The 11,416-nt window shown below is 38.5% G+C and overlaps 1 protein-coding gene across 8 annotated transcripts in view; it reads right to left on the bottom strand.

Moving 5' to 3' along the window:
• PPP1R9A (protein phosphatase 1 regulatory subunit 9A) overlaps positions 1–11,416 on the bottom strand; it is a 146,166-nt gene that overhangs the window by 24,898 nt on the left and 109,852 nt on the right. For 6 of the 8 annotated variants that reach the window (XM_074574699.1, XM_074574704.1, XM_074574698.1 and 3 more), the window contains exons 7-9: positions 8,658–8,813; positions 3,076–3,129; positions 460–689 (exon numbers count right to left, since the gene is read on the bottom strand). In XM_074574699.1, coding sequence (XP_074430800.1) covers positions 460–689; positions 3,076–3,129; positions 8,658–8,813 — 440 coding nt within the window. The remainder of the gene's footprint in view (positions 1–459; positions 690–3,075; positions 3,130–8,657; positions 8,814–11,416) is intronic. The other 2 variants (XM_074574702.1, XM_074574707.1) reach the window with 1 other exon arrangement.

Raw genomic sequence — 11,416 nt, 5'->3', positions numbered from 1 at the left:
TCTTGGCATCTACAACAAGAAGAAAAATAACATGTGAAATGTAACAAAACAATTTTGGTTTTGATGTTACTTTAGTAAACAGCAGGAGTGAATCCAGCTGACACGTTACCAATATAAATCACTGCAAACCTTGCCAACCAAATGCTTTGTTATGATTGCTCTTGGTTGTTCCTAATCACATTGAGCTATCTAGTCATTCTGAAAAGTTCCAAATTGGAATACTACAGACTAAGTCTTTATTTAGTTATAGTATTATTTTTCAACAATATTAAACTAATACTTGACTACTACTAACATTTTTCCATAATAAAGAGCCCGTGTTTTTCACAAAAAAAAAGAGTGAAAAATATTGTTTACCTTACAGGTGTTTAATAGTGGATTTCATATTTCAAAACATATCACATATATGTTTCCTATCTGGCCACTAAGTCATTTGCTGTGCCTGGCGTAGCTGCTTACTTTTGCTGAAAATCCTTGATTAATTTCTTTGCCTTGTTATATTTCTTCTCCAGAGCCTGATACTGGCTTTGCGTCTCCTTGAGGTGCTCATTCACCGTGTGACACAGGGTTTGTGCCTCAATCCAATAACTCTCTAATTTCATCATCCTTTCCTTGTTCTCCTCAATGTTCTGCTGGAGTTGGGTCTTCTCCAATTCCCACCTCACCTTCTCATTCTCAGCAGCCTGCAGCTGAACGAAAGAGTGGAGATGCCAGTCAGTAAAAAGGCACACAGCGCAGCCTACTCGTTTAGGATGAATTCAAACAACATGAATAGCGAAAATCAGTGAATTAATAGCTATAAAAGAGCAAAGACAAAGAACACAGGCTGGTACATACATTATTATTCCTTATAAAACGAAGTAGAACATTTGCTCTGTGCAGCCAGTGCAGCCTCTGTGCTTCCCTGGGATAACCAACATGCTTTAAAAATGTCAATAGCGGAGCATTCAGGCAAACTGCAGGGTTGATCAGTCAGCACTGGGGATGCATTTTGCTCTATGCACCTGACTCGGGTGTTAGAAAGCATTCAGACACTTTCAAAAACTGAGAAATGTCTTATTTTAGGAGGAGTCCAATCTCCAGGTTCTCTATTCAATTTAAGAACAATTTAGAAAACAATAGGAAAAAAAACCCCTGCATCTAATCTAACTGTCTGCTTTTTAACCCAAATTAGAAGATCTATTGAATTCTTACAATGTCTGTTTTCATGGCATAATCTTGCTTAATCTAGAAAGCCAAACAAAAGAGGTTGGAGCATAATTCAAAATTTAACTTTGGGCCATGACCTAGAATCTTTTTTCATTTAAGCGAGCACAGAATTTTGCATCCAATACTGAAACTATGCCAGAACTATTAAAAGGACAAAGAAAACCTGTTATAAATATATTACTCGTTTTCTTTAAACTTACTTACTGAATTGTAAGGAGCTAACACGAAAAGAAAAATATGCCCTTGCTGTTGAAAATTTCAGGTGCTAATTCTGCCAAACACATCAGCCCCTCTTAACTCTCCGACCAGTGCAGTTCCACTGTGAGTTCCACTACTTGGCACCGATGAAGCCCGATGACTTTTTCCAAGTGACCTTAGAGAAGTCCCAATTTTACGGTCGAGTTTTTAATAAACCTTATCTCCTTTGCTAGTTTTTTTGTTAGATGTATTTTTTGCGTTAGGCTTCTCACTTCCCGGCTGAAGCTAGCTGCTGGTTTCAGTGTTTGGTGCTGGGTAAGGGGGGAGTTGCCAACAGCTTGTACATTTTAGCTCCCAGAATTTACAGAAAACAAAAAATGCCTTCCTATCCCTGTTTACTTATCAAGACTGTTTAATTTGCTCTAGGCCGTTCTGCTAGCATCATGGATGATACACACGTAAAGAAAATAACTTGTTTGCAGTTTTATTAGTAATATACCTAAACTAGCCTAAAATGTTCTTCAGCTCTATTCAAAACACTAGGTGAAGAAGTCCAACACAAGAAGGCACATTAACCCTAATTTTCCGAATGGATTTGCACAGATGAGTGTTTACACCCAAGCGTCATTGCCATGAAGTCAATGGGGCTCGGCACAATCCCAAGGGACTGACCACGCGTCTCCGATTGCTGGATTGGAACCAGAAAACCAGAGTGAGAAAAGATTTCTGACTTTTCTGAACTGAAACAGGACAACAGAAATTGTCCTCGCAGAAAACAGTTACACTTTGAATTTGCTTTTAACAGGAATTTATTCAGATTTGATCAACACTATGCAAACTACACGGTGAGTGCAAATAGTTCCTAGAAAGAATAAACTAAAATCTAAATCTTTTTCTGAAGTAAAATCTTCTCTTTGTCTTTTTTTAATTTCCTTTATAATGCACTCAAACTCAAAGAGAAGGATGTTATTATAAAAACTAAAATTACTGAAGAACTGAATTATCAGCTAGGTTTGAACTAGGTTATCCTAGTACAAAAAACACAATTTCTTTTTATTGCTATAGTAAACTCAATCTAACAAATAGCAACTGATTGTGAGATAGTATTTTCTGTTAAACTGGTAAGCTTTTTGCTTTCTAGAGTATCTTTTAAAAAGAACTGCAGCAATATGAAACAGCTCTTTTTCTTCCGTATATAAAAAAGTAATTTTTAATAAATACCTTTAAATAAATGAGGTTTTTTTACAAAAAAAAAAGAGTCAAAAAAAGGAACCAACATAAACAGGATACTTTAACATCACTGGTAAATAAAAATGGTACTTTGTCTTGAATATTCAATGCAAATATATTTTAAAAACCTGAGAAAATGCATTAGAATTGTAAAGCTAGAAATCTGCCATTTAGTCATTATGATACCCCGTAAAATGTATGTTTAATTGAAGGTACACAAGTTGGCAGTTTCTCTTAATAGCAGCACTTACGATTTTACTTGAAACTTTGAATAGAGAATATACACCAAGACAAGATCTAGCTGAGCCACTGTGCTTCTTAATCAGCCTTTAATAAGGACGTTGACTTCTCCACCCACATAAAGATACATGTCTTCAGATCTGATTTTGCATGAGAGAGGAAAAAAATGGCATGTATTAACCGTATATTGATTCTTACCTTTGTCTTCAGCTTCTGAATTTCAGCTTCTGTAACTGCATGTTTGATTTGCAACTAAAATTGAAAATATAAAATAAACAAGTGAAGTCACAGAGAGTACTCCAGTGTTTTTAAAGCCTGTGCTGCAAGTTGAATACCTTATTACACAGCAGAAGGCCTTGAAGAGTGCTGCAGTGCAGTAGATTGTAAATTAAAATGTCTAGCTTGCAAAATGACTCAGTCTGTGCAACCTAATTAAAGATAGGATGCCGTCTAACCACTCATAATTTCAAATCAGAACATCCAATCTGTTTAGCAAAACCAAATGTCTTATGCTTTTTTTTTTTTTTAAAAAAAAGATGTTATCCTGCTGGGCTTTGCTCTTCTCTGATGTGAACGTGAAATACGTCCCAGTGCTGTCAGAAAGTCCCACTGCATTGATTAAAGCAGGCATGTTACAAAAAAGCAAATACGGAAACAAGTGATTTAACAACTCAAGAAGCCAGGAAAACCTTGAGGGGAGATTCCACACATTTATTTCATGCAAGCAAAAGGGTAAATTGATGCTATCCTTCTCCACCATCAGCTGGAGTTATTCTGCCCAAGCTAGCTAATCTCGATTGAGAACAGTTACACGGGGAAACTGTAAAAAAACAGGAAACGACATTCAGGCACACAAAATGATTGCAAGTAGATTACCAGCGCAGGCAGTGTGCTAAAGGCTGTAGTTATATCACCAAGCAGCGTGCCACAGTAACAGTGCATCTGGGCAGTGAAAGGGGGGCTGCTGAGGACCTGGCATCCACCTGCCCACTTTCCAAGGGGATTTCTTTTGGACTACATTCGTCTGATCTGCAGAGTGAATATTCAGTAGCTCTTCCGAGTGTATTAGGCAGCATCCTGAAACATCTTTAGTTTCACCCCAAAGGTCTGCTATTCGCAGGTTCCAAGAACACGCTGAAGTCCGAATCAAACCGCAGCTTCAACAGCACAACGCCAATCCAAATGGAAACGATCACGCACGTGCACCCCGTAGTGGTCTGCACCCCAATCCCTCCCGCAGGCAGCACGTACAAACTTCTGACAGGCCCCAAAACCTTAAAACTAAAGCACTGTTTAATCTGTATCAGTGACTTGTATGTGTTGAGTTGAGGGCAAGGGCAAAACCTGAATTACAGCCTGCATTGGCACTGCAGTGGAAACAAAGCCTTTGTCCATTATTTATGAATACCAGGAACAGTTACGGAAACGCATATTTTATATGAGGGTTAATTCTCTTACAAGACTAACAGAAACCTTTGGGAATACTTTATGTTGAGCTAATGGAGTACGTGAGGGAGTTGTACTGAACCACAAATTATCACCTCTGGTGAAGCAACGGCTACATTCTTGAAGACCAGGCTGTTAGTAAAAAAAAGTACAGATAATTCAAAAGAGAAGGAGAGGAGTAATTTTCAAAACAACAGGAGCCATCACAGAGCTGATCGGTGCAAGTATCTTTGAGAAAGGCTGAGCTACTGTTGAAATTCCCTTTTCATGGGACCTCTTGAACGCACTTCTTGTGGCATAGGAAATGCACACTCTCAGATGCAGTTTGGTTTGCAAATCAGCCTTAACTGATCTAGTGAATAAACCTAGTCCTTTCTGGTGGAGAATTACTGAATTTAGGCTGGAAGGAATAAAGGAGACACTGATGCAACGGGTTCCACCTGAGGAACAGTTTAGGAATCTTCTTTCCACTGCTCATTTCTTGGTCACTGTCTCCAGAGCAGACTGTAAGCACTTCTTGTCCCCAGGATCATCTGTTACTTTCGCTCACTTTTTGACTTTTCATTGAGAAGTGTAATGAATCTTCAAGTGCTCAGTGAAAGCAGATGTAAGATCTCATTTCAAATGAAACCAGTCACTGACTGAAACATGTATAATGTGGAGGCACACCAGGCGCACTAGCAGGTGGAACACCCACAGGTCCAGACCCGAGCACGCAGCTAACCCGCAGATCACATGGGCTTCCTGAGGAAGTACCACATGAGAGCAGGGCTCCTGGTCCAGGATGGATGGAGAGATGCCAATGCAGTTGGGAACAGGGCACTCAGGAGCCCTGGCGCTGGTGTTAAGGGCAAGAAGTTGCTAATAGTGGTACTCCACCCAGTAGACCAGGAAGCCGAGAAGGATATATACCTTTTTGTAATTATACATAGTAGAGGAAACTAAGGAGATAGTTTAATTAGTATTTGCAAGACGTTACTTGCAATTTTTGAGCTCTCTCAATCCAGCCTCTGATCTGCAATTTTCAGAGACTGAGAACTGTTTTTTCTCACCATTCCACTTCTGTTAGTAGTGAAAAATTATGAAAGAACCATCTCAAAATGTTACGGTATTTATAAAAGTCCCCAGGCGTTTGCTTAGTTCTGCTACCTCATTGTTTTGGAGTGAAATAAAATCAGGGGAAGGATGGATGAGCTAGACTTTGTCCTTTGCAGAGTTAATAATGAAACCAAAAGGCCGAGACTCAAAGCCTTAGGCTACCTGCTTTCAGTCCATTCCCATCTCTTCTAAAAACCCCACAAACCAGTAAGCGGCACTTAAACAGCTTATTATTACATACAAATAAACTTGAAATTGTTGCATAAATGTCAATCTGCTCAGGTACAGATGGTTTTAACAGTTATTTTTATACGCTCTCCTATTAAGTAAAAAAAAATGAATACTGAGCACGCAGTCAGATCATTGAATCAGTACATGGTACAGCAGATCCCACCGAGGCAGAAGAAAAAAGACACTTTCCTGCTGAACAGACAAATGTGTAACTGTACATCTACTTTTGTCTTTTTTTCTTAATTTTTTTTAACAGAACTAATTATGCTTGCAGAATAGATGAAAAATACTAACACATTTATGGGTTAGACAGAACAACAGGCAAGGTCAGTTGTTTGGCAAGCAAATCTGGCCTCCATAGTTAAAAATTTTAAAGCAAGTTTTCTAATAGGGGAACAGAAATGCCTTATTCCATGTCCCATATAATGCCAGACAAATTCTTGGCAGATACTATTTTGTATTTTTTATGTTTTATACGTCAATATAAAACTGTGAAGGCTTCATTTTAACAAAAGACATTTTGAATAATTTTTGGCACATTTCCCTTGCAAAGATGTCTTGAAAAGCTGATTAATTTTTCTTCACAACTACAAAACTTTTTTTTAAAATGTGATACAGAGAAAATAGCTTGAATTCTTCCAAGACTGCAAAAGGTAGAATGGGATGAAAAGCTAGCAAATGCTAAATATCTAGAATACAGCGCGAAAGAAAGTACCCAATGGAATCTAATAATCTCCATGGAAATTTTTATATAATTATTATACTTCTTACACATAATAACAATAACAATAATCATAATAATCCATTTTCATAGATTTCATTAAGAGGTGAAATATAATACCTAATTCTTACATAAGATGTCCCTCCTCCCTACAGGCTTTGTCGCTCTCCAATCATCACAGCTAAAATAAAGCTTCTAGCTCTTTCTCAGGAAACAGTTAAGGAGAATCGGTCCCAGTTTTCCTGTTTCACAGCCAGGAAAACAAGACTTGCAGAAGTACAATGATTCACCCAGGAATGCCCATCTTTCTTCTGACTTGCATTCCAAAAGCAAGGCATTTCAAATAAGAGCGCTCTCAAAATATCTGAGCACATTTTTCATTGCAAAGACTGAATTCAACTAATTAGGTCAAACTATTATGCTTAAAGATTATGTCCAACCTGCTTGTTTAATACTTTTCATTAATCTTTGCAGTAAGAACAAGAAAGAACAGTTATTCTTTAAATACAATTACAGAAAACACTGTGTGGGCTTGTGCAGCGTGATCGTGAACAAGTCCTCTAGTGTTGAAAGAATTCAGGGCTAATACCAAGAAAAATACATGTACTCTGTAGCAGCCAACAAAATGCAGCTGTGTAGCGTTGAATGCAATCAGTGAAACAAGAGCAGCATGCTCCTAACAGCGGTAACTGCGTGGGTTAGCGAAAAAGAGCCCACTCTTATGCTGGAGCATTTAATGTTTTCTTCTCAGGCTCTCATCTACACTTAAACTGGAGGATCCCAAAGTCCCTTCATCGCATCTCCTCTACACCAGCATTCTGAAGCCATTAAATCCGACATGTCTGCCAATAGCTTCAAATCAGTTTGGACATGCTCAAGTACGGCAATAGCCCAAGTTGACGGGAACTGCACTCGAGCAGAGTTTTACAGGTAATTTATTCAAAGGTCAGTGTCTTGCCCATCGCTGCATCTGTGCTTTGCATAGCCTTGGTACACGGGCACCGCTTTGAGAAAGTTATCGCTATGTATGATGCAAAGTACTAGAAGATCAAGTAAACTGTTCGGCTAATTCGCATAAGAGCCTGGAACTTGAAACATGGAGTGAGGAAATTATCCTTTAAGTAAACTAAAAAACCTAAAAAACTGTCAGGAAACGATGACGAGTAACAGTAGGCCTCCAAAGGCTGAAAAGGGTATTAGCAGAAAAGGGAAAGACAGGTTGCTCCGTGACTGATTACTTTCCATAGATTACTCTCACTAGAGAGTAATAACAACACGTATTTATAGCAAATAAAATACCTGGTTTGAGTGGAGGGAAGGGGAGAGGACAGAGGAAGAAGGATAAAAAAGGAGCCTCTCTATTTTAAAACTCCATTCTGGGCCCAGAAGGGCTCTGCTGCTCCAGTATCTTGTGACATTCTGGCTACTTTCACCCCTTCCATCTTCACTGCATTTAAAAAGAAAAATGCTCTTTATCACTGAGTCATCACTCAGCCCATTGCTGTGGGCTTAGATAAATCCGATTGTTTCATGTCTTTATTTGCCAGAATTCAGCGAAGTTCAGAAATAAACCACATCAAAAGCACAACCTAAAATACAGCAGAAATGTTTCTCGGTACTTTGGCAAATAAAGTTACATGAATTCAGTGACCACAACAAACATGACTCATTCCAGCCTCAGTTAGTACAAGTGGATGCTACACAAACTCTATGACCACAGAGGTTTTGTAAAACACCAGCTTGAAATGCGCCTGCTTCCCTGATATAACATCCTTCTATACACATGGCGAAACATGTGACAGTGCTGTACATTGACGAGCCACTGCGTAACAGTATAGGAAAGGCTCCACATGTCCCTTTTCACTGAAATTTAGCATTTTATTGTTTGTTTTTCCTGATCGCTTTTGATTGGAATTCTACAAAAAAAACCAACCACCAAACCCAAAAGCAACCGGCTAGTAATGAATTAACTTGCACTTTGTCTTCCTGGTCAAAAAATGTAAACTAGGTGCTGAGGCAGAATAATTTCTGTGCTGAAAACTTAAATTATACATTACTCTCCATCAATGCAACAGTCACCTGAAAGCTGATGTTAAAACAACACTGAAGAACAGTTCCACTTCTTCTAAGCAAAACTTCTTGAGTCATTCAACAATACCCAGTACACAAACAGCTAGAAATGAACTCCAGTACGCAAGAGAAAAAACAAGTACTGAGCAATGAGATAACTGGAAATCTAATGCCAGTGAGAGATTTCAGGAGTATTTTCTGATCTCTAACTTACCTCTTTGAATTTGTGAGCGAGCTTGCTGGTGTCCACGTCACTGGGGGAGAACATGTCATCATTTTCAGGGAGATCGAACACTTCAATAGCCATGTCACCTCCTGGAAGGACAGGTCCCATGTCTTCATCTTCTTCATCTGTAGCATATTCCCCTGTCTTAATTTTACAGCATTTAAGAAATTCCAGTTATTCTCTTATTAAGCAGAAATTGTTCAAAGAGCAATTAAGCTAATTGTGATGTGTGCAAATACAGCATACTGCACATGAAAAAGGTTATCTTTTTCTTTAACTATAATCACAGTACTTACGAATTCTACCAGACCAAAAAATATAACTCCACCATAGTATTTCAGAGCATTAAGAAAAGCGAAAACAGTACCTAAGAATTTAGTGCTTAAGCACTACTGGCTGTATAGTTTATGGTTTTCATCCTTGTCCAAACCAGGCCCTCTGTTCGATGGGAAGACCTCTCCACATTTATCTCAAATTTAACAAGAAATCTTTTCCAAACAGAAATAAAAGCAGAACACGATGGACAAGACCACGATTAGTCTTTGGCAAGCCACCTGGAGGTAGTAATTCTCCAGTGATATTCCATGCTGAATCTGAAAATCCGCTGGTTTGTTCTTCATAAATAAACTCACAATAGAAAAGTCACACCCACACAGAAAGAGTACAGCAGGAAAAAGAAACCGAGCGTCAGAGACAAGTTCAGAGACTGAAGTCAGAGTTTACTGAATTTTCATCCTGAATAAGAAGCTGCTTCTCGCCAGTTTTAAACAGAAAATGAATGTGTTTCTTGGGCTGGTAAACCATGAGATGTGAGCAATTTGCTGATGAAACAGAATTTAAAAAAATCACAAGCTACAATCAGTAAATAAACCAATACTATTGAAAAGAAAAAGTTTGCACTATTAAACCCCAAGTTGCCCGGACAATCTTTTGCCCGTACACCTGTGCTCATCTCTCCCCATGCCTGAGGTGGCTGGGTACCACTTCGCCTCAGCGCGGCTCCCTCTGGGAGCCAGAGAACATCGCGTAGGGATCACGGATCGCCTGCAGGCTATGCAAATGACTACGCAAACATATTATAAAGGAAACATTTCCCTCAGGGCTACATCTGGATTTATAAAGCTTGAGACTCAATAAATACATGGAAAAGGAAGGGCGGGGGAAGGGGTGCAGTCCTTCTCATATTTATACAGTAATAATACCAAAATTTTGATAGAACTATTCAAGGGTTTTTTTATGCGCTTTCAGTTCCTGAGATGAAGGCACATAATATTATCATCAGAAATGCATTCCCAGTAGTGCTAGGATTATCTGTTAGTGTCATTTTTTGTCAGAAGAACTTTTCAAAACAAGATGTAAGAATTCATATGTCCGAACAACAGTTTGAGTCTCAACTTCCTACCTTAATTTAGTTTCACAGCTGTTGTTTAGGCTCATGTAAATCTCTCTCAATTAAAAGCAGTGCATGGAAGCATGTGAAGTCTAAATGCACAAGTACATACAGACAGAAAAGAGATACGTATGCATCCAACAGCAGGGTGCTATACTTGCAATAAAACACCACCCTTTCTTGGATAAATAACACATAGAATCATAGAATGGTTTGCGTTGGAAGGTATCTCTAAATATCATGAAAAATCTATATTCGCCCTTTTGAAAACCACTAAAATTTTGAAAAACAAAGCCAAAACACACAGAAAGCATAGAATGATTTGGCAAAATCTGTGTTAAAAGAACTATCAAAAAGAAGGTAAGTCACCAATGTGCACGACCCATCCATGCTTTAAATGTCACTGTTAATGACAGCCACTTCTTAGGAGAGCTACCTCCGTCTCTATAAATGTAGTTACATATTCTCCTATGAAATAAACAGTAATCATTTATTTTACATACTTCATATGTACTAAGACTAAGAATCTCAGTAGTCTTCAACAAAAAAAAAAAGTCAACACCTGGTTTTGCTTCTTTCCTTATTTAAAACAGAAGCAAAGAACACACGACCCATCTCACTGGAGTTTTCAGGCATATTTACACATTTACAGCTAAACAGAACAACAACTGAAATTAAATTTATCAGTCTGTATGTCTAGATCTCACACGCACACACAAAATCTTCTGTTACGCTACACACGTAGTGACTTCTGTTTTTATTTTATTCCCCACAGCTACGTGCAGTTACTATCTAAACAGAAGATTAGGCTGCTAACTCTCCTGGCTTTTTCCAGGAGCGTGTAACACCACTTTCACACACCATCGAGGCGGCGAGAAGCGGAACAACTAACTCTAGAATCCCAGCAAGATTTCAATGAAATGAGTTACTGTGGGGACAAAATGCTAACACAGTCCATCTACGGTCAGTTTTGCAGTCATTATCCCCGAAAAATCTGTAAGGTGACACACAACTATCATTTCTACATAAAAAACCATCAGGCCATCAGGAGTGGCAAGGAAATCTCTAAAGCATGCAAAGAGGAGGCAGAAATAGGATCGTTAACCAGCAAACTCATGCCCTGTTTACAGAAAAACCCAGATGTGGCTCAGCTACGTGTGCATTCTAAAGAAATATATTATTTTAATGCAAAATCCTGATTATATTTGCCAGTTTTGGTAAAGGAATAAAACAGATGAGCTTAGTCAAAACTGATTCCTCCACCGACTTCAACTAAAAAGAAGTACTTCATACATAAAGGAAAATGAACACATATGAAGGACTAAGTTATATTGGGGAAAAATTCACGAGCAGGCAA

The sequence above is a fragment of the Larus michahellis genome, chromosome 2, assembly GCF_964199755.1.
Source record: "Larus michahellis chromosome 2, bLarMic1.1, whole genome shotgun sequence".
NCBI classification, from domain to species: Eukaryota; Metazoa; Chordata; class Aves; order Charadriiformes; family Laridae; genus Larus; species Larus michahellis.
Note: the sequence above shows the minus strand (reverse complement) of the source record. Positions and strands in the feature narration are given on the sequence as shown.